The sequence below is a fragment of the Castor canadensis genome, chromosome 6 (genome assembly GCF_047511655.1).
Source record: "Castor canadensis chromosome 6, mCasCan1.hap1v2, whole genome shotgun sequence".
NCBI lineage: Eukaryota > Metazoa > Chordata > Mammalia > Rodentia > Castoridae > Castor > Castor canadensis.
Window position 1 is genome coordinate 1405684 of NC_133391.1, and position 23555 is coordinate 1429238.

The window sequence follows — 23555 nt, forward strand, 5'->3', positions numbered from 1 at the left end:
ATGTTTAGAGGAGCCACACAGGGAGTGGGACGTGATGGTGGGCACACCTCTCCTGGGCAGCCACTCTGTGATCTGGATCCCCAGGGTGCCTCCTCTCCCTCCTCCTTCCCTCCTATGTCGTCCCCAGGCCCTGCTGACCAGGGCTGCCAGCGTCCATCGCGATATCCCACCGATGTCCACCGATGTTTTCCTCCTGGAGCAAAACTATGCAGCTTACACGCGGATGGCGCCCGGCGCTCAGTGGACACACAGAGCGTCTTTCCTGCAGCCCTCGCCAACACCTGGATGGACCTCATGTCCATGCAGGGATGTAACCGTGTGCGTGACACGGCCGCAGTGTGGCAGGACAGGGCCTGGACCCAAGGAAGGCCATGTGGCCCAGAGGCAGGTGTGGTGAGCGTCCCAGCCAAACAGCCTGGGCCCCATGACAGCTCATGTCCCCCCCCATGCCTCAGTGTCTCCATCTGTAAAATGGGGATGGTGGCCCAGCAAAGGACATGAGGGAGAGGCTTACTTTCGTCCTCCTCCTTCCTCTTTCTTCTTCCCAGGGCCTCCTACGTGCTAGGTGAGCCTCTGTCACCAAGCCATGTCCCCAGGCCCTGCTGAGCAGTTTTCAAACACGCTAATGAGACTTTTTAAATAAATGAGGAACGGTGGTGGGGAGGCATAGATGGCCTCTCGGTCCGTTCAGCTTCTAGGATGAAATGCCCCACACGGGAGGCCCGCAAGCAGCGGAGTCCCTTTGTCAGGTCTGGGTGGAAGCAGGTGATGGCAATGGCCAGGATGGGGTCCATGGCTGCGTCCTCGGTGGGGGCTCCCCAGGTCCCTCTTATGGGGGCGCTGACCCCATGCACGACCTCGTCACCTCCCATACAGGTGACACCGGACAGGTGATCACCATCAGTTTGGGGACACAACTCAGTCCCAGGGGTCCTCAGCTTCCTGTCCACACCCCCATGGGGCCTTTGTCACAGGGAATGGAGTGCTGCGTGCTCCCCCAAGCCAGGACCTGGGCCCACCCCACCTTGGCCTTCTGTGACCCCAAATGGCCCGGCCCCGAGGTCCCCTTCCTTCCCCAAGGGGCGCTTGTGTCCCCTTCAGATGGAAACACACCGTGTACCTGGCCATTGCAGCAAGCAGCAGGGGCAGCAGGCTGGACAGGACTTGGGGTGTGGGGACCCCAAAGACTGAGCCTGGTGGCCGCAGCTTAGACACTTAAAAGCCTGGGGGCCCGGGACCGTCTGGCCTCCAGCAGCCTCTTCAGTGGCAGCCGTGACCCTTCCGCCATTTTCACCCTGGCTCCGTCACTTCTGCCTTTCTCTGTTGCCACCCTGGTTATGAAACGAGGACCTGACACAGTCAGCAGGGGACATCGGAAGTTCCCCTCCTAAAACACCAGCTGAGCCCCAGGGACGCCATCCCCTGTGCACGGGGCCCAGCAGCCAGCTGGGGTCTGTCCACCCGCTAGGAGCTTGGAGCCGACAGAAAGGTGACAGTCACCATTGAGGGCACAGTTGCCTCCACAGACCCCCTCCTGCCAGGTGCGTTCCTCGCCAGAAGTCACTGAAGCCCTGAATTTGGATTCTGGTCCTGGTTCTGTCACTTTCACAGCTGTGTGCCTTTGGGGAGCTGGCAGGCGTCTCTGAGCCGGCTTCCCTCTCTGTAATGTTCCTCTGAGATGCAGAAAGGTGGCCGTTTTAAAGTGACCCACTCAGTACCATTTAGTCCACTTGAGATGCTGGACAGTCACCACCAACTAATGACACAACAGCTTTCAGCTCCCCCAAAAGGGGGCCAGCACTCATGACCCGGTTGTCCCCATTTCCCTCCCCCAGGATGGGGGCTTCTAGGTCCTGACTCCTGACCAGATGGCCGTTGAAGCTTTGCTCAAATGCCTAGCCGGGTGTGGTGGTTCACGCCTGTAATCCCAGCCTGAGAGGCAGAGGAGGAGGATCTCAAGTTCTAAGCCAGCCTGGGATATATAGTGAGAGCCAGTCTCAAAAACCAAAGCAAACCAAACCAAACAAACAAACAAAAAATCCCAAGAAGGCTTTGCTAGTGTGGGGACTGCAAATTTCGGGGGATATAGTTTGGGGATTGCTGATCTCATGTGAGCATTAATTGAGCGCCTCTGTATACAGCCCTCTTGGTCCATGACTGCGCTGAATCTTCATTTAGCACCACTTGTCAGTAACTACCAAAATGTCAGCGGGGAGGTGACATCTTAAAGGATTGTTTCAATGGAGGTGGAATCACCCGTGTAAAGTGTCATACACTCGGCCATGTCACCACCGTGAGCGCCGCAGCCAAGCTAAGGAACCGAGCACCCTCATGGCAATGACTCCGCTCCCCTGCCCAGGAAGGTTCCTGTCCTGTACTTTTCTCTTGTCCTGTACTTCTCTCTTTTCCAGAACATTCTGTAGATGGACTCCCAAAGTAATTAAGATGTTGACACTGGCATCTTTTACACAGCACAATGCATTTGAAGTCCAGCTACATGTCACATACTGCTACATTGTTTCACATTTTTTGCTACATTGTTGCACATGGCACTCCATTGTCACATGCCACACTTTGCTACATTGTTGCACATGGCACTCCATTGTCACATGCTACATTTTGCTACATTGTTGCACATGGCACTCCATTGTCACATGCTACATTTTGCTACATTGTTGCACACCCCCATCCATTTTATTGCTCAGTGGAATTTATCACCTAGATGAGGGCATCTTGTTTTCCTCAGTTCTTGGGGGCAGGATGTTTGGGGGACAAGGTCATGAAGCATTCATTCGCAGGTTCTGCAGAATATAAATTTCATAAGCCGGGCTCTGGTACTCACGCCTGTAATCCCAGCTACTCAGGAGGCAGAGACAGGAGGATCACGGTTCAAAGCCAGCCTGGGCAAACAACTTGAGAGACCCTATCTCGAAAAAAACATCACAAAAAAGGCCTGGAGGAGTGGCTGAAGGTGTAGAGCTGCTGCCTAGCAAGCATGAGGCCCTGAGTTCAAATCCCAGTGCTGCAAAACATAAAATTATATATATGTATATTTATTTATGTCACGCTCTTAGGAAAATGCGGGGAGTGGGCTGCGGGGTTCCCAGGAAGGGGCGAGCTTCAAAACCACCATTTTCCTTGCGCTGAGCCACTCTGCACCCCCGCCCCACGCAGGAGGCCCAGGGCTGTCGGTGTTCACAACTCACTTAGATTATTCTGGAATTATGTCATAGGAAATGACATTTCAAATGTAATTTTGATGGTGGGTTTGTCCTGCCCCCTCCAAAAAAAGAAAGCTGGCTGGAGTCCTGAGCCCGTGTCCCCAGTGGGACCTCATTTGGTGACGCCCTTCAGAGGCGGCTGAGTTAAGAGGAGGTCACGGGTGGCTCTGATCTGTATAGAAATCCGGACACAGGCGGAATGCAGAGGGCAGGGGACATGGGCAGGGGACATGGGGGACAGAAGATGACCAGGAGGCAGCCGAGAGCCTCGGGGAACCAGCTACCCGCGCCAGTTCTAGAATGGCGGAGGACGGAGCCTTTCCTTGGCAGCACTGGGATTTGAACTCGAGGCCCCGTGCTTTCAGCCGTTTTTTAGATGGGGTCTCCTGCTTCGCCCAGGCCGCCTCGGGCTGTGATCCTCCTGAGGATACAGGAGGCCACCTGCAAGTGTCCACTCCTATTATTAAAGCGACAACTGTCCCCTCCCCACCTCAGAACCAGCCCATAACCAGCGTGTTTGCTGAGTGCTTCTGCCACCCAGGGCCCACCTACTGGGGACACCGCTTTCCAGGGTGCCAGGAGAGCCTGGCGACCGTAGAAAGACAGTCACCCCTGCTTTGGGACAGACGGACGCTGTTGAAGATGAAGGGACGACGAGGTCACACGTGCAAGAAGGAGAAGAGGGGCAGGTGTGTCCCCCACTCCTGCAGGCCATTATGGCTGACCGCTGCGAGGAAGGCTGGGCCTCCTGAACACCATGAACTGAGAGAGCTCCGTGGGACGGTCGCTCACGCGAACCCTTTTCCGTTTTCCTTAGGCGCAGCCCAGGCTGGCCTTGAAATCGGGATCCTCCCGCCTCAGCCTCCGCGCAGCTGGGATTACAGGAGGGAGTCGCCACGCGCGGCTGAACGTCACGGGGGTGGCACCGACGGCAGGAATAACAATTACTGCGTGCTCGCTTTGCAGCGGGCACCTTTCAAACTCAGCATCTCATCTGATTCTCCCAACTCCCCACACGGTAGTGTTGTTACCTTTTAAAAAAATGTATTTATAAACAACCTCAGAGAGGTTAATTCACTTGCCTAAGGTCACACAGCAGGTCCAAAGCCCCAGCTAGTGAGCATCACGATCCTCTGCCAATGAGACGAGCGTCACTAACGAGTTTAGTATACAGCAGGCGCCCCATTAAGGTAGGTTAACCAAGAATCACCCTTTGCTGCAACTGCAGGTTCCCAACTCGGACCACAGAGCAGGCCCCGCCCCTCAAGCTCCTCCCCGCCCCCGCCGCTTCACATCAACGCCGAGGATTGGCAGCTGCGGACCGGGCGGGGCTTTCCCGAGGCTGGTGGGCGTGGCCGATCTCTGGCCGTAAATACGGCGCCACATGGCAGCGGCTGGCGGGGGCGGGGACGCGGGGGGCGGTGCGCAGGCGCATTGAGGCTCGGCGCCCTTCGTGGCCTCGCTGGAGAGATCTCGCGAGAAGATGCTGGGGGCGGGGCTCCGGCGCCGGGGGCGGGGCCTCGCCGCGGGAGGGTCCGCTAGTCGGGAGGCTGCAGCGGCGGTGACGGAGACGGCGGAGGCGGCGGGCGAGGTGAGGGGCGCAAGTTGAGGGGTGCAGGGGATTGGGGGTGGTCTCAGCTCCCCCTGAAGCCGAGCCGGGGCGAGGTATCGCGGACGGCGGCGGGGGTCCAATTCCGGCTGTGGTGGGGGGAGGTGGTGGGTGCGCAGGTCGGTCCCCCCGCCCTGCCTGGCCTGGGCAGGTCCCGCGGGGCCGTGGGTTCGAATCCCCGCGCCGGCCCATTCGCTGTGTGACCTTGGTCCGGCTCTCACCCTCTCTGAGCCCTGTTACTGTGCGGGTGCTGGGCCCTGCAGGATGCGCTGTCACCTCTTGTTCCCGTCTGCGGGGATCGATCCCCGCTGCGGGACCCCCCCAGAGCACCTGGCCCTTCTGGTCATCATTTTGTTCATTTGCACCTGGGGGAGAAGTCGGCAGTTGTTCAGAGATGCTGCAGTGTCCTGGGGCCCCCATCTGATGTCCCCCCACCTCCCTCAGCTCTGATGGACACCTTGCTGCCCCTGAACTAGGTGTCCCCTTCCAGGTGACCACAGACCCCGCAGCTGGCAGGCAGGTGGTGGACATTGGGCTTCTAGAATCAGCATCCTGCATCCTGCATCCCAGGGGGATGTGTGGACCGGTCACCACCAGGAAGAGCTGTCTTCTCTTTGTGCCCATGGCCACCAAGACATCTGGTGGCAAAGCCTCGGCTCGGGCAGAGAGCACGAGTGCCATGTTTGCATAATTACGAATAATCTCTTTTCGAATCGGACGCCTGGAGACCTGGGATGAATAGGTGTGAGTTGCAGGCTGGGTGCCTGGCACGGGTGTCATTGATTGCTCCCACAGTGGCTTCCTTCCCCCTCACGGTTCCTCCACCCCCACCCCGGGAGCCAAGGCTGGTGTCTGGGTGCGGAAGAGATTAGGAAAGTGGGGTGCAAAGTTTGCAGTGCTATGAGTGTCAGGAGTGCAGATCTGGGGTGCTGAGGGGCTCAGTTTCCTTGCTGGTGGGCTTGGGGCTGCAGCTTGCAGGTCACGGGTCACGGAAGGTGTTCACTGGCACCTGCTTCTGTGCCTGCCTCCTGGGTGCGTTCTGCAGGCACCATGTCTACTGCAGGCTGGAGGTCAAGCTCGCGGTGGGCCTGGAGGTAGTGCAGGTTGCCCGCTGGTGTGAACAGCACGGAGGTGGCAGCCCGAGCGAGCCTCGTTCTTGGCGTTCTCCACAGTGGAGAGGACATAGGGATCAGGCCTTGAAGGCCACTGGGTGACTGGCATGTGGGGTGGACATTCCAGGGGAGGCGTGGCCATGGAGGGGATGGTTGGGAGATGGGGTTTGGGGGCTGGGGGGAAGAGGTCTCTGATGGTGAGGGAGACCCTGGTCTTACACCCTCGGAGGTGAGCAGGGGGGATTGGGGGCAGATGGGACAGATCTGTTTCAGACAGACCCGTAACACCAGTGGGGGCAGGGCAGTGGGTTTAGGGTGTGGGGGAGCATTGTGGACTGCGGGTTTCGGACAGTGGCTGAGAGAGTGGCAGAGTGTGGAGGTAGAAGCAGCCAGGGTCTCCCCTGAGCGTCATGCTTTGTGGAGCATGGTGAGAGGGAGAGGAGAAGGCAGAGGTGACAAGGGTTCTCCAGTGGGTGCTGACAGCACTCTGGTACTTTTGATGAGGAGCTTGGGGGTGAAAGCTTGTGTTATTTTAGTTATTTTGTCTGTACTGGGGATTTGAACTCAGGGCCTCACACTTACCAGGCAGGCACTCTATCACTTGAGCCGCTCCGCCAGCCCTGTTTTGTGTTGGATGTTTTCAACACAGGGTCTTGTGAAAGCCGGGCTTGCTTGGAACCGTAATCCTGTTCTGTGCTTCCCCGGTGGCTGGGATTACGGGCGTGAGCCGTGGGCACCTGGTTCATGTGTGAGTTTTAGACTTGTAGAACTTGTGGTTTGTGGGCCGTCCGGGGTGGGGTGCATGTGCTCTGGGCGGGAATTCCGGGGAAAATCAGCACAAGGGTGTGGAGGGTGGAAGATGGGGACATCAGTGCCTCGTGGTTACCACACTGTCATCAAGGCTGCTTGATGACTCTGTTCTGTGAGATCCAGAGCAGACCGTGGCACCGGTGCAGAGAGGCTGGCCATGGCGACACTGAAACAGTGCGACTGACTAGTCTACCATTTTCAATCAACTTACAATTTTAGTTTGCGTTTCAAATTCTTTCTCCTCAGAAAGTAGCTGTGAGTTTCACAGTCCTCGGGGCCACCCAGTCCCTGGCTCGCAGATGTGCCTGGAGATAACCGACCCTCTAACCCAGCTTCCTGCTGTTAACCAAGGGGGCGGTTCTGTAACGGCTTAACAAGTGTTTCAGACAGGAATGGGAAGCAGCAGGCACTTTGGAGGAGGGGGAGGAGGAGAGGATGCCACCAGGAGGGCCCCACAGAGACCCGCTGGCCTTGCCCTCCAGGCAGGAGGACAGACCAGTGCCTGGGGATCTGAATAACTAAAGAGAAAGGACCTTAAAATGATGACATTGTGGGGTCCCCAGCTCATAGTTAATAACCCCTCCCAGTGCTCAAAGCCTCCAAGTTCCTCTGCCCCCCCATTCTTAAATATGAGCATATAAGCAAGAGCTCTGAAGATGGGGTGTGCTGGAGGCCTCGGGAGGGACACGGGGTGCAATGGGGTAAGGAAAGGTGACAACCCAAAGAGAATTCCTGGCTGAGGGGCTGGTGGAGTGGCTCACGTGGTAGTGTCTGCCTAGCAAGCATGAGGCCTGAGTTCAAATCCCCGTACTGCCAAAATAAAATAAAGTAAATGAAAAAGAGAGCTCTTGGCTGTAAAAAAAAATGGGGCAGCAGAGCTAAAGCCAACTTGCAAGTGAAAGGACAAGTTTGAGGAACCTGCCCCAGAAGTGTATTTAGCTTTTGAGATGGGGTCTTGCTAACTTTACCCAGGGTGACCTCTAACTCCCAGTTGCCCTGTCTCTGCCTCCTGCGTAGCTGGGATCACAGGTGTGCGCCCCACACCTGGCCCTTACAAGGTAACTTTCTTGAACCCAAACTTCCTGTGTAGAAGGGGTCCACCCAGAGTCAACACAGAGGACAAAAATGCCAGCGTCCCCTCTCTCCTGGGCTCCTCAGGTCCCAGCGTGGATGTGAAAAGGTGGGGCTGGGAGGAAGAGGCTGAGTTTCAGACACAGAGAAGGAGGAGTTTGGGAAGCAAAGTTTGCAAGTGCGTGTGACACCGCTGGTTCCAGACTCTGGGTAAGAATTAACTGGAGAGAGAACTCTGAGTGACATTTCAGAACTTGGGCACAAAAAAGTTTCTAGTTTTGCTTTTGTGTTTTTGGCAGTGCTGGGGTTTGAACTCAGGGCCTTGGCGCCTGCCGGGCAGATACTTTTCCACTTGAGCCGCATCCCAGCCCTGCCTCTGGTAATTTCCAGAAACAATAGAAGCAGAACAGATGGGTTGGGACCTTGGGCTCCTGCAGCAGCTTGGGAGGCCAGAGATCCAGGCAGCCTCACATTGAGAATTGTGCGGGACACCCTGGCCAGCACTGACCTCCACGCTCAGGTGAGGGAGGTCGCCAGGGTGTCCCCAGACACACTCCCCAGATTGGCCTGTCCCGAACTTGGAGGACAGGTCAGTGTGCCATCCCCACAGAGCTCGGAAAGAAGCCAGACGGCATTTCCCAGGGAGAGGGTGAGAAGGGCCACCATAGGCAGAGGGGACCAGAGCTGGCCAGGCACTGTGGGGACCAGCGTCCCCAGCCTGAGCCTCGCTGGGCCCCTCCACGGGACCTTTCTGGGCAAGATGAAAGCAGCAAGACACCTGCCCGGCTGGAGCACGTGCGGGAGAGGGTCAGACAGGGCAGGGTGGCACGGGATTGATGACAAGACACTGAAACAAAGCAGACGAAAACCCAAGGCTGCTATTATTCCCGGGAGAATAAACCATCGGTGGGAGAAGAATAATTACAGTGTCCTGGCAGGCCATGAACGGCCTCTCCACAAGGAAGACAGTGTGTGTAAACACCACAGTCGCTCTCATTGAAGTCACCATACGCCTCGGGTGGTGGCATGTGTGCGACACACGTGCTCAGCTGCCCAGGTGCAGAGTCACACCCATACCAACAGCCAAACTGATCAGGATGGGAAGCCACGCCCAGACCAGCCAGGTGAGGATGAGGAAGGAGCAGGCAACCCCGCGCTGGCTCCTAGGTTCCGAGCACAGTGTCATCTCTTGATGGCTCTGTGTGTGACACTGCCACCGAGAGCAGCAGAAGCTCAGCTCAGCTCAGCTCCTGCTGGCACTCTTCACAGAGGGCCTTTCGTGTCTTATGTCCTCCCCGTTCTTGTCATTGCTCCCTGTTCCCTGGCTCTGGTCACTTGTCATCGTGTCTTATGTCCTCCCCGTTCTTGTCATTGCTCCCTGTTCCCTGGCTCTGGTCACTTGTCAGATTTGCTGCTATCATTCGCCATTTTTCACTTCTTTTCTCGGCTGTCCTGGGGACTGTGCTGCTAGGCAGGTGTTTTACCACGAGTCAGGCCACCATTTTTTTTTTTTTTTTGCTGTAGTAATTTTTCACACAGGGTCTCACACTTTTGCCTGCACTGGCCTCAAATCTCAGTCCTCTTACCTGTGGTCTCCCACATAGCTGGGATCACAGGTGTGTGCCACCCCGTCATTACACATGGCTTATTTGTGGAGACCGGGTCTTGCTAACTTTCTGCCTAGGCCTTGCCTGGATCTACAGTCTTCCCAACCTGTACCTCTCAAGTGGCTGGATTTTTTTGTTGTTTTTTGGGGTTTTTTTTTTCTTTTTTTGACAGAGTCTTGCTGTGTACCCCAAGTTGGCCTGGAACTTGCAGTCTTCCTGCCTCAGCCTCCTGAGTGCTGGCTCTCCTAACTTTTTTTTCCCCTTTGGCGGCACTGGGGTTTGAACTCAGGATCTCATGCTTGCCAGGCAGCCGCTCTACCACTTGAGCCAGGTCCCCAGCCCTCTTCTTTTTTTTTTTTTTTTTTTTTTTAACATACCCATAGGTGAGAATAACAAGGAGCTCATGTTCGCCTGTCACCCACTTTCAGAAATTAGGAAATAAGGTTCAGCTGTGTTTGTTCTCTTTGAGCACCTGCTGTATACCAGGCACTGCTCTGAGCCTGGGGGGCATAGCTGTGACACCAGGACAGGACAAAGTCCTCCCTCCCAAAGTTCCTGTTAAATGCAGGTGACAGTGAGCAGACACCGTGACTGGGATCGGCGGTGAGGACAGATGCCATGGAGAAGGGCAGGTGCCGAGGCTGGGGCTCCAGGTGGGGCCTAGGCTACTCTCCCAGGGGTGGGCAGAGAAGATCGCACAGGAGGTGAGCTTTGGGACCTCAGGACACAAGCAGCCAGCAGAGGGACAGTCACAGCACTGAGCAGCTGATGGGTAGCAGGTGGTGGGCAGAGGGCAGAGAGGGAGCTCTGGGGGATCCGGGAGAACGCATGGTTACTGTCCCCCTTCAAATGGACTTAACTCTTGTAAGTGAGTCACGTTTTGATTAGGTTGCACACTTTTAGTCTTATGTGGACGCTGGAGCTGACGAGGACAGCCCTATCCCAAGAGCTCGGCATCTGGTTAGGGCTCGGGGTGGCGGGCACACGCTCAGTCCTGTCCATCGTGAGACACCGAGGGCTCAGAGACCAGGAAAGAAAGCAGCAGCTCGTGCTAAAGTCACTTGTCTTCAGTGTGACAGTTTATTACTTATTTTTATTTGGTGATACTTTTGGATTTACTTTGCGGGGTTAACTGAACACAGACAAAGCAGTTTTATAAGCACATCAGCTGTAGCGCTTATGGTCCCAAGAGAAAATCTCCCCCACAGCGGGGCCTTTAACGCAGCCACGGTGAGAGTCGCAGCCTGGGCAGCGGGGGCCGTGCGGAGGGCCCTGTGGACGCCAGCGGGAACTTGCCAGCCTGTGTTGACTACGGGTGGGAGCTGCAGTGAGTACTTCCCCTGATCAGTGTTCGTTAGACTGGAAAAGCAGCAAGGACTTGAAATTTGGGGTTTTTCTTGGTGCCACTGGGGTTTGAACTCAGGACCTCACGCTTGCTAGGCAAGTGCTCTACCACTTGAGCCACTCCACCAGCCCACAGATTTTAACTTTAAATGTGATATATTGAGGTACAATTTACACATACACGCAAATTGCATTGACCAGGGACGGTGGTGTATTCCTATAATCACAGCTACTCAGGACGCAGAGATAGACTGTGGTCCGAAGTTGGCCCAAGCAAAAACCACAGTCTTATCTCAAAAACAAACCAAAAGCAAAGGACTGGGGGGTGACTCAGGTGGTGGAGCACCTGCCCAGCAAGCGAGAGGCCCTGAGTTCAAACCCCAGTGCTTCAAAAAAGAAAATTGCACTTGTTGTAAGCATGCAGCTGGATGGATGTGGACTGAGGTGACAGGCACTACAGGCAGCACCGAGGATGCCTCCACCAGGCAGCCTCCCTCCACTCCTCTGCCGTTGGTGACCCCTGCCACCTCGGCTTTGTCACACGGCCGCACACGCTGCGCTGTCTGGCATCTTGCTCAGCGTGACACCTAAGGTTTGTCTGTGCTGCGGCATGAGTCACTGGTCCCTGTTCTGTTGTTCCTGGCTTGTGCTCATCTGCTCCCTGGTTGACGGACACGGGTTTTCAGTCTGTGACTGTTCTGAATGAAGCTGCAGTGAACATTCCTGTACAGATCCTGCTTGGATGGCACAGCTGGCAGTAGGATTGAAGGCCACATCACACTTATGTGTCACCAAGCTGTCTCCACAGTGTGTGCACCTTCTGCATTTTTGTTTGTTTTATTTTGACTTTTGGCAGTACTGGGATTTGAACTCAGGGCCTCCAGCTTGCTAGGCAGGACCGCTACACTTGAGCCATGCCCAGCCCTTTTCACTGGAGTTATCTTTTTAATAGGGTCTTCATGTTATTGCTTGCTCTAGCCTGGACCCTGATTCACCTATCTGCTTCCTGTGTAGCTGGGATCACAGGCTCACACCACTGCGCCCGGCTTGTTTGTTGAGATGGGGTCTTGCTAGCTTTTTCCCCCTGAGCTGGCCTCAAACCACAATCCTCCAAATCTCCCCCTCCTAAGTACCTGGGATTACAGGCGTGGGCTACGGCACCCAGCTCTGTCCTGCACTTTCACTGGGATGGGGGTCCCTCTAGCTGTCCCTTCAACCTCCCCAGCACCTGTCAGTGCCTGAGGACCACTTCCACATTTTCTCTGGGGAGTGACTGCTTGCTCTGGTTATATGTGTTGAGAATATTTTTCTCCCAGCCTATGGTCAGCCTCTCAGTTTTCTTTCTCTCTTTTCTTTTTTGGCCACACTTGGGTTTGAACTCAGGGCCTCACATTTGCTAGGCAGGCGCTCTACCTCTTGAGCCGCTCCACCAGCCCTTTTTTGCAATGGGTTTTTTTAAGATAGCATTTTGCGAATCATTTACCTAGGCTGGATTCAAACTGAGATCCTTCTAATCTCTGCCTCCTGAGTAGTTGGGATTGCAGGTGTGAACCACTGCACCCAGCTTGCAGTTTTCTTGATAGCAAAATTTGAAGACCCTGAGTTTTAAATTTCAGTAAAATCTAATTTACCAATTTTTTTGTTATACCTTATGCTCTTGGCATCCTAACAAATCTTTGCCTTCCCGGAATGTCTCCTGTTTTCCTCTGATGATTTTGTAGTTGGGGTTTTTGTTTAGGGCAGTGGATGGCCTGAGGTTGAGATCGAGCTTCCTTCCTTCCCATGCAGACCTGCAGTTGCTTCAGCGTGGCTTATGGAAGACTGTTCTTTCGGTATTGAAGCGCTGTGGCCTCTGCCGAAAATAAACCAGCCCACATGAGAGGGTGTCAGTTGGGGCTTTCTTTGCCCATCTGTGCCTTTACCTGTCTGTCTGTCCTTACGTGCAGCCTCACTGTTCCGTCTTGGCGTGAGCTTGTTTGAGGTCCAACTTTGTGCTCCCTCCAGGAGTTTCCTAATACATTTGCAGATTAACCCGGCAGTGTCCCAGCCAGGTTGCTGGGGTGCAGCTGAGACTAGCATGCAGCCGGGATGCTGGACGCCCTCAGTGCTGCTCACATGAGCGTTTGACATGGTGCTCCATCCATTTAGGACTTCCTTTTCAGACCTTTTGAAAATTTCAGCATTAAAAAAAAGTGTACTCAGAAGAGTTGATGGCAGTTTTATTCATTGTGACTCAAAAAAGGAAATAACCCCAAAGCCCATCAATTTGGAAACACACAACAGTGGCTTATTCATCCTGTGAAATATTACTCAGTAGTAAAAAAAAGAGACTTCCACCGGTTGCCAGTGCTCACATCTGTAATCCCAGCTAGTTGGGAGGCTGAGATCAGGAGGATTGAGATTCGAGGCCAGCCTGAGAAAATAGTTCGAGAGGGTCCATCTCCAAAATGAGAACAAAATTGGCTGGAAGTATTCTTCAAGGGGCAGAGCGCCTGCTTACAAATGCAAAGCCCTGAGTTCAAACCCCAGTTCCACCAAAACAAGACAGGGACTTTCTGCTGACACCAGCCACAGGCTTGCTGAGTCTCAGAAGCATCGCTCTGGGTGACAGAAACTACGGAAAGCCTGTGTACCGTGTAGATCCATTTATACTCCTGGAAACAGAGCCGAGATTGCCCGGAGCCGGACATCATGCAGAGGTGGCACGTCGTGGGCTGCTGGAAATGGCCTGGCCTTAATTGCAGGGTGCGCTGGCCGAAACCAGCCCAGTGTGCATCCGACAAGAAAAGAGCGCCTGGCGCGTGCCGATCAGGCCTCGGAGCCTGACTGAAAGGGGAGAGGCAGAGGTGCAGGGTGGTGGCATCGCGGCACTGGGACCACGGGGCGTCTGTAAGGAGAGCCCGGGCTGTCCCGATGCACGTGTCACATGGTGGCCCGCGTCCTTCTCCTGGTGTCCAGTGTTGGCTTCTCGCTGGTCTGGTCACTTAAACTGAACACACTAAGCCACAGTCAGTGGCAAAGCCAATGTGCATAGTAAGATTAGACTATGCAACCTTCTTTCCTTGCACTAACAGCGAGAGAGAGAGAGAGAGAGAGAGAGAGCGAGCGAGAGAGAGAGAGAGAGAGGTTTGCAGTCACATTGTCCAGAGAAACAGAGCCAGTAAGATGCGTGTGTGCAGAAAGACACTGACCATAAGAAGTTGGTTAACAGGATTATATGGGCCCGAGAAGTCCGGACTCAGGAGATCGGGGCGGGGGGGGGGGGCGGTAAATTTCAGTCTGAAGGCCAAACTGAAGACACCAGGCAGAGCGAATCGCCCCATGTGACCTCTTTCTTCTGATCTGGTCTTGAGTGATTCAATGAAGCCCACTAGCACTGGGGAGGGATCTCAGATGTTAATCTCGTCCAGAAACCTCAGACACACTCAAATGATGTCTGACCAAGTCTCTGGGCAGCAAGGAGCCTAGTCAAGTTCACACAGAAAAGAAACTATCACACATTAATTGGCCTTGTGTGATAGTCTTCAGATCTGCTGTAAAAATGTGGACAGCAGGGCTGGGTGAGGTAGTGCATGTCTGTAATCACAGCCATTGGGAGGCAGACACAGGAAGACCTCAGTTTGAGGCAAAAGTTAGTGAGACCCCCCCCACGATCTCAAAAACAAGCCTGGCGTGCGTGTCCCTGTGTCTCTGCTCCTTGGGAGGCAGAGATGGCAAGATCTGAGACCAGCCCAGGCAAAAAAGCGAGACTCTATCTGAAAATCTAACAGCAAGAATAGTTCATGAGGGCTTGAGTTTAATCTCCAATAGTGGAAAAAAAAGTAAAAGAAAACTGGAAAAACTATGGACAAGAGCTTTAAAATTCTTAACACACACCTGCCTCTCTCCTGGCTTGGGTGCCTGGGCACGAGGGGCGCAGAGCCCCCACCGCCTGCCTTCACTGCCCACGGCGTGAAGGCCCACTTGGAGCTGTTTGGGGGCCGGTGGCTGTGCCTGCTTCCTGGGCTGCCCAGCCCACCAATGGCACCGTGCCCTGCGTGTCGGGACAGAGGAGTGTAGTGTCCCTACCCAGCACCGAGCAGCCTGAGCTCAGATGGCCCCTGCGCTGGGTCCAGGCCTGGCCCTGCGGGTGGCTGTGTGTGGGGCTCAGGACACAGCCTGGCAGAGCGGACTTCGCAGGCCAGTGTCGCTGGAGCAGAGCCCTGGCTGTCGCGGGCAGCCCTGGTTCTGCGTCCTTCCTCCATCTGCCTCCACCAGCGGGCCTGACTGCTTTCATGAAATAGCAGAGGCCGGCCTTTGTTTCCAAGTGGAAAGTCCCTCTCCGAGGCCAGTGTGGTCCCTGGCCGGCTCTGCGATGGGCAGATCTTGGCTGTGGCTCAGCCTGGCCACTCACCTGTCCCCAGAAGACAGCAAAATGTCACCCTGGCTTCAGGCTGGGGCAGCCCAGACATGGCCGAGACTCCAAGTTTCCCAGACTGCTTTTAAAAAGTAAAAGTGGCCTGGGCAAAGCTTCTGGCAACTTCTTCCCTCTTGCTGCTTGCAGCTTTGAGAACAGTGGCTTGCAGGAGCTTTAAAGTGGCAGTGTCCCCTGCAAAGGGCGCTGTCACTGAGCAGCCCGGCACCCAGTCTGCAGCTGGCTGTGTATGTGGCTTGTGGGAGCCTGGAACCACCCCAGGAGCGCCTTGACGTTCAGACTCGAGCCGAGGGCCGTCACCTTGATGTGAGGGACCTGGGCAGGGCCAGGCCGAGTGCCCTGATTGTATGTGGACTCCAGGCGCGACAGGCCAGGATCCGTCCACAGCTGAGTGGGTACACACAGGTCAGTGCCGGCCCAGAGGAGACCACGAGGACTTCTTTTCATGTCTTATTTCTATGGGAAACCAGAGAGGGCTGGCTTCCTTCTGGCTTCTCACACACACACGCCTGTCAGACATTTTTAAACACTGAATGTCGATTTAATAAGCACACAGGTAAAGTCAGCCCGGGGTCTTCTGGGAAGGCTGTGTGTGGGAAGGCCAGTGTGTGGGAAGGCCAGTGTGGCGTCAACAGCAGGAACTCAGTCCCCTCGGTGACAGCTCTGTGTGTCCTGACTGCCTGTGAATTTGCCTTAACACACGACCCTGATTTTTTTTTTTTCAGTAGTGGGGTTTGAACTCAGGGCCTCGTGCTTGCCAGGCAGGTGCTCTACCACTGAGCCACACCCCCAGCCTGAAATTCTAAAATCTTTTAGAGGAAAAAAGAAACATGTGGTCAGTGCCTGGGATCTGATGGGCTCCGTGAGGTGTCTGCAGGGCCCGCCTGGCCTGGTTAAGGGTCATTTCCCCCTGCTTTTGTCCCCGAGTGTGACTAAGTGTGTTCAGCTGAGTTCGGTTCATGCTTGTTTTGTTTAACTTAATACCAGGACCCCAGGACCCAGTCCCCCCGCTCTCACCTGTGCCCACCACATTCCACCCTGGCCCCGTGTTCCTTGTTTTTTGCTGTTACTGCTGACGTCTTTGGTTTTTGTTTGCAGCACTGGGATTTGAACTCAGGGCTTACACCTTAAGCCACTCCACCAGCCGTTTTTTGTGTTGGGTTTTTTCAAGACAGGGTCTCTCAAACTATTTTCCTGGGGCTGGATTCAAACCATGATCCTCCTGGTCTCTGCCTCCTGAGAGTGAGCCACCAGCACCTGGCTCAGCTTTTGTGTTTTTGCTGATTTTCTGTGTAGCGGTTCTCTCATCTCGCAGGAGTGGAGTGTCGATGTATCCTTTGGCTCTATAAACTTTTGCTTTACGTGTTTTGGGGTTCTGGTTTTGCGCATGTGCGTCTAGGATCACCGTGTCTTCTGGTGATTGCGTTCCTTCTACAATTGACTTCATCTGGTACTAACGGCCACTCCCGCTTTCTTTCAATTTCAATTAGCATTGGCATGACTAATGTTTCTGTCCCCAGTGGGGTGGAGAGGAGAACGGTGAGTGCCAACCAGCCCCACTCCAGCACTGCTCCACCCATCGACACGGGTGGGGCAGGGGTGGGGTGGATTTGGCTCCTTCCTGGGTCTTCCTGTGGCTAGGGAGGGGAAATCAGCCTGCATCTGACCTGCCTCCCACCGTCTCCCTCCCTCTGTTGATGCCCAGCCCCCAGCGGCCACCTTGACAGACCTGATGTTACAGTCTAGCCCCTGCTTCCATCCGTGGAGAACGGGGTCAGCTCCCCCACCTGTGCCTGGTGGGGAGTTCTGGGGGGACGAAGGGTGGACTGGACACCCCGCTCCCGGGGTGGCCCTGAGGTAGTTTCAAAGAAGTCTTGTCTGTTGTCCGGCTGCTGGGACATCTGGCTTCAGTTGCAGGACTGGTGCCCCTCCTCAGGACTGCTGGTGGTGCTCAGAACCTGGGACGTGTCGCCTGGGTCACAGTCAGGGTCCCACCACCAGCTCCCCCGACGTGGGTACCAGGTCCTGCTAGCTGGGCGCTCCACCCTTCCCACATAGAGGGCAGACTGTGCGGGAGGCGAGTGCTTCTGCCTTCTCCGGGCCCTGGGCACCCCCGTTAGCCAGGACAGGGTCGTGTCTCTGCGGGGTGCTGTTGGTGCAGGTGCGCACAGCAGGAGGGGTTCCACAAACTTCCTCCACCTGGCCTTCCTCGCTGGGATCCGTGTGCCCCGAGTGACTGGCTTCTGTTGGGACTTCCTCTTTCTCCCTGTGCTCACCAGAGTCCCCGTCGCCTTGCTGGGCGTGCCCATGCATTGGGGGCCTTCTGAGCGGGACACAGAACCTGGAGTGACTACCGAGGCCGGGGTGGTGAGGTGGAGGAGGGTCTGGGTGGCGGCCACCGAGGCCCTGCGGGTGTGAGAGCAGTGGCTCCGTGGTCACTCTAACCAGTGTGCTGTCGCCTCTCCGTCCAGGTCCACCCCCTGGCGCCATGTCCCGGCTGTCCGGCAGGCTGCAGTGAGGTCCAGGCGCAGGCCGCCCCGCCAGGGCAGCATGACCCAGGCCCGGCTGTTCCGGCTGTGGCTGGCGCTGGGGTCCGCTCTCATGGTCCTGCTTATCATCGTGTACTGGGACAGCGTGGGGACGGCACACTTCTACCTGCACACGGCCCTGTCCCGGCCGCACGCCCCGGAGCCCCCCAGCTCGGGGCCGGGGGACAAGTTCGCGGGCGACGTGGATGAGCTTCTGGACAAGCTCCTGGGTTCTGGCGCCAAGCGGGGCCCTTCCAGGAAGACGGGGGCACAGCCCCCGGCGCCGAGCCTCATGGAGGAGAGCGTGCGGGGCTACGACTGGTCTCCCCGCGACGCCCCGCACAGCCCCGACCAGGGCCGCCAGCAGGCCGAGAGGCGCAGCGTGCTGCGGGGCTTCTGCGCCAACGCCAGCCTGGCCTTCCCCACCAAGGAGCGCTCGTTCGACGACATCCCCAACTACGAGCTCAACCACCTGATCGTGGACGACCGGCACGGCGTCATCTACTGCTACGTGCCCAAGGTGGCCTGCACCAACTGGAAGCGCGTGATGATCGTGCTGAGCGAGAGCCTGCTGGACGGCGGGGCGCCCTACCGCGACCCCCTGGACATCCCGCGCGAGCACGTGCACAACTCCAGCACGCACCTGACCTTCAACAAGTTCTGGCGGCGCTACGGCAAGCTGTCGCGCCACCTCATGAAGGTCAAGCTGCAGAAGTACACCAAGTTCCTGTTCGTGCGCGACCCCTTCGTGCGCCTCATCTCGGCCTTCCGCAGCAAGTTCGAGCTGCAGAACGAGGAGTTCTACCGCCGCTTCGCCAGGCCCATGCTGCAGCTCTACGCCAACCTCAGCAGCCCGCCCGCCTCGGCCAGCGAGGCCTTCGGGGCCGGGCTGCGCGTGTCCTTCGCCAACTTCATCCAGTACCTGCTGGACCCGCACACCGAGACGCTGGCGCCCTTCAACGAGCACTGGCGCCAGGTGTACCGCCTGTGCCACCCGTGCCAGATCGACTACGACTTCGTGGGCAAGCTGGAGACCCTGGACGAGGACGCCGCCCAGCTGCTGCGGCTGCTGCGGGTGGACGCGCGCCTGCACTTCCCGCCCAGCTACCGCAACCGGACGGCCAGCAGCTGGGAGGAGGGCTGGTTCGCGGGCATCCCCCTGGCCTGGCGGCGGCAGCTCTACAAGCTCTACGAGGCCGACTTCGTGCTCTTCGGCTACCCCAAGCCCGAAAACCTGCTGAGGGACTGAGCTCGGCCGGCCGAGGACGACGGGGCCCGGGGTCCCCTCCTGGCTCCCTTTCCCGCCCCGAGCGACGCCACCCCAGGCACCTCCAGCCGGAGGAGGCCAGCGAGCACCGCACACTCCGGATTTTTAAACCCTGGTTTTGCAGTCTGGACCTGTTTACCTGCAGCCTGCATCCCCCAGCACTGTGTTAATACGTTTTGTAAGATTAATATATTTCAGATATTTAATACGAAAAGAAGGGAGCTGGGGAGCACTTGGCACGCACGGCCCCTTGCTCTGTTGTGGTTCTTTGACACACGCCCATGGGGAGGGGCCCAGCGGTTATGGGGACACCAGACCTCACACACCCTGTAGGAGGGAGGCCTCGGGAGGTCGGTGACCTCGGTACAGGGCAGGAGCCTAAATTTGAAATCGGGCTGTTTTGCTCGGTCTTGCACCACTGTAACGAGATCCCTGAGTCTGCTGATGTTATGAAGAAAGGTGTGTGAGCTCACAGTCGGGAGGTTCCAGGGCCTCGCACCATTAGCAGCCCAGTGCTGGCAAGGTCCTCAGTGTAGGTGGCGGTGGCAGGTATGAGAGGCAGAGAGCACCAGACAGGAGGCCAGCGAGAGTGGGTCCTGCGGCTCCTTCTGAGAGGTCACCATTCAACCTCTGGTCCTCCCCTCGGCCCACCATGAGCACCGTGCTACCGGCACTCCCCCCCTGGGGACCCAGCCAAACATTCCCACACCACGGCACAGGCCTGGCTGGTGTTTGTAGAAGAGCAGCAGATAATCCTTTTGTTAAGTGAGGTTTGAGAAGAGGAAGCAGACCTTTGGGGCTTTCGGGAGATGGGTCACAGATAACCTGTCTTCTGATCAGAGTCAGAGCCAGCTTCTCACGTTGAATTGTGGCTGCGAAGATTCACAGCCCAGCCGAGTGCGGTCACGCACATCTGTAATCCCAGCTACTCGGGAGGTGGGGCAGAAGGATCACAGTCCAAGCCCAGCCTGGACAAAAGCACGAGACCCTATCTGAAAAACAAACTGAAAGCCAAAAGGGCTGGCGGAGCAGCTCAAGTGGTAGAACCCCCGCTTAGCAAGCGTGCGGCCTTGAGTTCAAACCCCAGTACCGCCAAAAAAAAAATAATTGTAGCCAGCAGGCATAGTGTGGACTGGAGGCCATCTCCACACCGCCTTTCCCGTGGTATCCAGTGACAGCCTGGAGACACAGGTGCCACTTTGTTGCACACTGGCCCATTTAGCTCCAGTTGTGCCCTCTGGACACAACTGACCTTGAACGCTCAGTTCTGTGGGGCCCCGATTTCCAAGAGCCAGGGAACTCTTTAAGTCCTGGCCACAGCCTTTGGGCAGTCAACTTTTAATCCATGGTCAGTGTGGTGTCTGTGGTTGGTTTGATGATGGCCGTGCTGTGTTGTGGTATGCAGTCCTCTCTGTGGGGTTTTGTTGACCCCGTAGCTGGGCCACGGGGTGTGGGGCCTGTCAGTCGGGGACCGCGTACCGGAAGGGCCTGCACTGCCCTTGGACTCAGCTGCCTGGCATGGGCGCTGCTTCCCAAGAACTTGGCCCAGGCGTGACCAGGGCCTGGGCGTTTTCTCTGGTCCCCTTGGCTCTTCACATGTCACCTTCCTGTCAATTGCTGCTATCGTGTCCTCGGGCCTCCCGAGGGGTGTTTGATGTCCGTCCTGTCCTCTCACCATTGTCTGGGATGGATCTTGGGCCTTTGAAGACCTTGTCACTGTTTCTCGCTGTGTCTGGAGAGGACAGACAGACAAGGGCTGGCGTTGCTGTTCTTTGCCCAGCGAGGTTGGGTGTGTCCAATGGGGGACAGTGTGGGAAATGGGGGCTTCACCTGCTCCACTGCTCATGTGACCTGGGGGACAGAGGTGTGAGCACTGTGGCCATGGAACCCACCTGGAGCCTGAAGCCATGCAAGGCTGGGCGGAGTCCAGTCCGCAGCTCTTACGTGGTGGTGTCCATGCGCTCAGACGCAGACAGTGACACCCCTGTGACGTTTACGAGTGCTGATCGTTGCGGGAGCTGTGCTTGGCGTGCCGCGGCGCCGTGACTGTTTAGACAGGGAGCAGGAGGGGGAAGAGGAGCGGGGAGGTGTAGAGACCAGTCCTAAGACTCCTTCCCTCTGACTTCCATGCTTTTTTTGTGGGTACGGTATGGGATTTGAACTCAGGACCTCACGCTGGCCAGGCAGGTGCTCTACCACCGATCCTCACCCCAGCCCTTTGCCTTTAGTTTTCTTTTCTCATGGGGTCTCCTGCTTTTGCTCAGGGCCACCTTGGTCTGCGATGCTCCTACGTCCCGAGTAGCTGGGGTCACAGACATGAGCTGCCATGCCCAAGCCCTTGACCTCCGGACTTTCTCAGCCCTTCGAGGGGAGCTTACGATGACGACTTCATGGTCCCCGGGAGCAATGCACGCTCGTCCCCTGCGCGGGGGACATCAGGAGAGTTGTGTGCTGCTGGCAGAGCACTTGGGACAGTCTGTGCTCCTCGGTGGCCTGCCCTGGGCAACAGGCTCCCGAATATGACACATCCCATCCCAGTCCGTCCCCAGCTGGCCGGCCTCCTCATTCATAAGCTACGTGCTTACCCCACATTCCCGAGCCCCACAGGACACCAGGGTAGAACTGGAGCACAGTTAGTCTGAGTGTTCTGTTGTTTCTCCCGCAGGGAGATGCGTGGTGACTGCCATGGATTTTGCCTTCCTCCTGCTGGCCCAGGAGCTGTCCCTGTCCCCCAGGAGGGCCGAGTAAGGTCACATCTGATAGTCGCTCAACTGCTTCATGACCTACCCAGGACCGTTAGATCTAGGGTCCTTGACTGGCAATCCCGGACCCAGCTTTACCAGTTGGTGGGACAGAAGTCCAGAGAGCACATGACCACTGGCGGCCATGTAGAAGAGTCGTCCATGGGCTGTCAGAGCAGCTCAAGTGGTAGACACCTGCTTAGCAAGCGTGAGGCCCTGAGTTCAAACCCCAGTACTGCCAAAAAAAGAAACCCCAAAACAACCATCCAAAGACCAGTGGGGAGGGAGGGATGTAGGGCCACAGGACAGAGTGGCTCAGGACCCACCCACGTGGTCTGCGTACCTGAGGCTGGGTCCACCTGCCCTTGCCAGGTGTGGACCGGTAACTTTCCGCTGCCTAAGGTATGAGAACTGGGTTTGTGACCATCCAGGTGCAGGTTGCTGGCTCACTGGAGTTAATGTGTTGATAAACTAGCGTCAAGCACGTCCCCTCAACAGGGACACGCCTGTGACTGACTGCTCCGCTGGAGATTTATTGGCATTGTGAAGTATTGTATTTCTTGGTGGACCTGGGGTTTGAACTCAGGGCCTCACTAGACAGATGCTGGACCCCGACCCATGTGCCCAGACCTTTTGCTTTCCGTTTTGAGATAGGGTCTCATGCTTTTGTCAGGGCTGGCCTCAGACCTCGATTCTCCTATCTCTGCCTCCTGAGTAGCTGGTATTACAGGTGTGCACCACCACACCGGCCCTTAGAAATATTTTCTTACTCTGCCAAGATCCAGTGATTGGGACAAAGGTCTCCTGTTGGGATTCCAGTTCCAGCCAGCAGAAGCCTGGGAAATGGGGGGGGGGTCCCTTCAGAGTTATTTCCTCACTCAGCATTGAGAGGGTAGCTCAGCTGGCTGAAGGCATCACCACATTTGTCCTTGCAAGTGTCCTGCCCCAGCTGCCTGGTTCAGCAGGGTGTCCTGCTTGCCCTCTGGTGATGATGGAGTCGCTGCCTGACGAGACTCTGTGGGTGACGGACAGTGAGGAAGGGGCCTCCTTTTGCACGTCACTGGTTCTCAGTCTGGGAGTTTGGCTTTTGTTTTTTGGGTTTTTTTTTTTTTTGGTGGCGCTGGATTTGAACTCGGTCTCACGCTCGCCAGGCAGGAGCTCTGCCATTTGAGCCACTCCACCAGCTCAGTTTGGGGCTTGAAGTGCCGGTCGTAAGCTGGCAGCTGGGAGACAGCGCACACGGGTGTGTGTGTGCAGATCTGTGCACAGGGGTGGACTGGCGTGCTTGGGGAGATGCACTGGGAAGCTTCAGCTCAGTCTTTTTTTTGTTGTTTTTTATTTATTTAGGCAGGGTGTGTTTGTGCAGCCCAGGCTGGCCTGGAACTCACGATCCCGCCTCTGTCTTCCAACTATTGGGATTACAGGTGTGCACCACGCCTGGCTTCAGCTCGGGTCTTTGGGCAGAGTTTGAACTTGTATTAGGGGATCCAACCTTTCCTGGCACTTTGGGGCTGGGCTCCCTCAGGCCGGCTCAGGCTGGAGTCTGGAGAGGGTTTTGGAGGGAAGAAGGGACTTCAGATGGGCAGGAAGAGGCTGCCAGGCCGAGAGGGAGCCACAGGGTCTGTAAGTCAACCTTCTCACCTGTGGTCACCTTCTGTTCTGAAGGGAAGACACTGCCACGCAGACAGAAGGACGGTGTACATCAAAAGCCGACAGAAGCGCGTCACTGCTCTGCCCCACGGGATGCACTGTGTCCAGCGGCCTGGACATTGCGGCACAATTCAGCCCCTTTTGGGTTTGTTTCGGGGCGGGGACCAGCGGTACTTCCATA

The 23555-nt window shown here is 56.4% G+C and overlaps 1 protein-coding gene across 2 annotated transcripts; it reads left to right on the top strand.

The window, feature by feature from the left end:
• The first annotated feature begins 4727 nt into the window (after nucleotides 1–4727).
• Chst12 (carbohydrate sulfotransferase 12) lies at nucleotides 4728–23555 on the top strand. 2 transcript variants are annotated; one of them, XM_074075440.1, is made up of 2 exons: nucleotides 4728–4812; nucleotides 17660–23554. In XM_074075440.1, exon 2 carries the CDS (start codon nucleotides 17739–17741, stop codon nucleotides 18963–18965), a length of 1227 nt encoding a protein of 408 aa, XP_073931541.1. In that variant the 5' UTR covers nucleotides 4728–4812; nucleotides 17660–17738; the 3' UTR covers nucleotides 18966–23554. The 2 variants fall into 2 exon arrangements, with proteins under 2 accessions (XP_073931541.1, XP_073931540.1); XM_074075439.1 differs by lacking the exon at nucleotides 4728–4812 and adding an exon at nucleotides 5205–5572 and having other exon boundaries at nucleotides 17660–23555.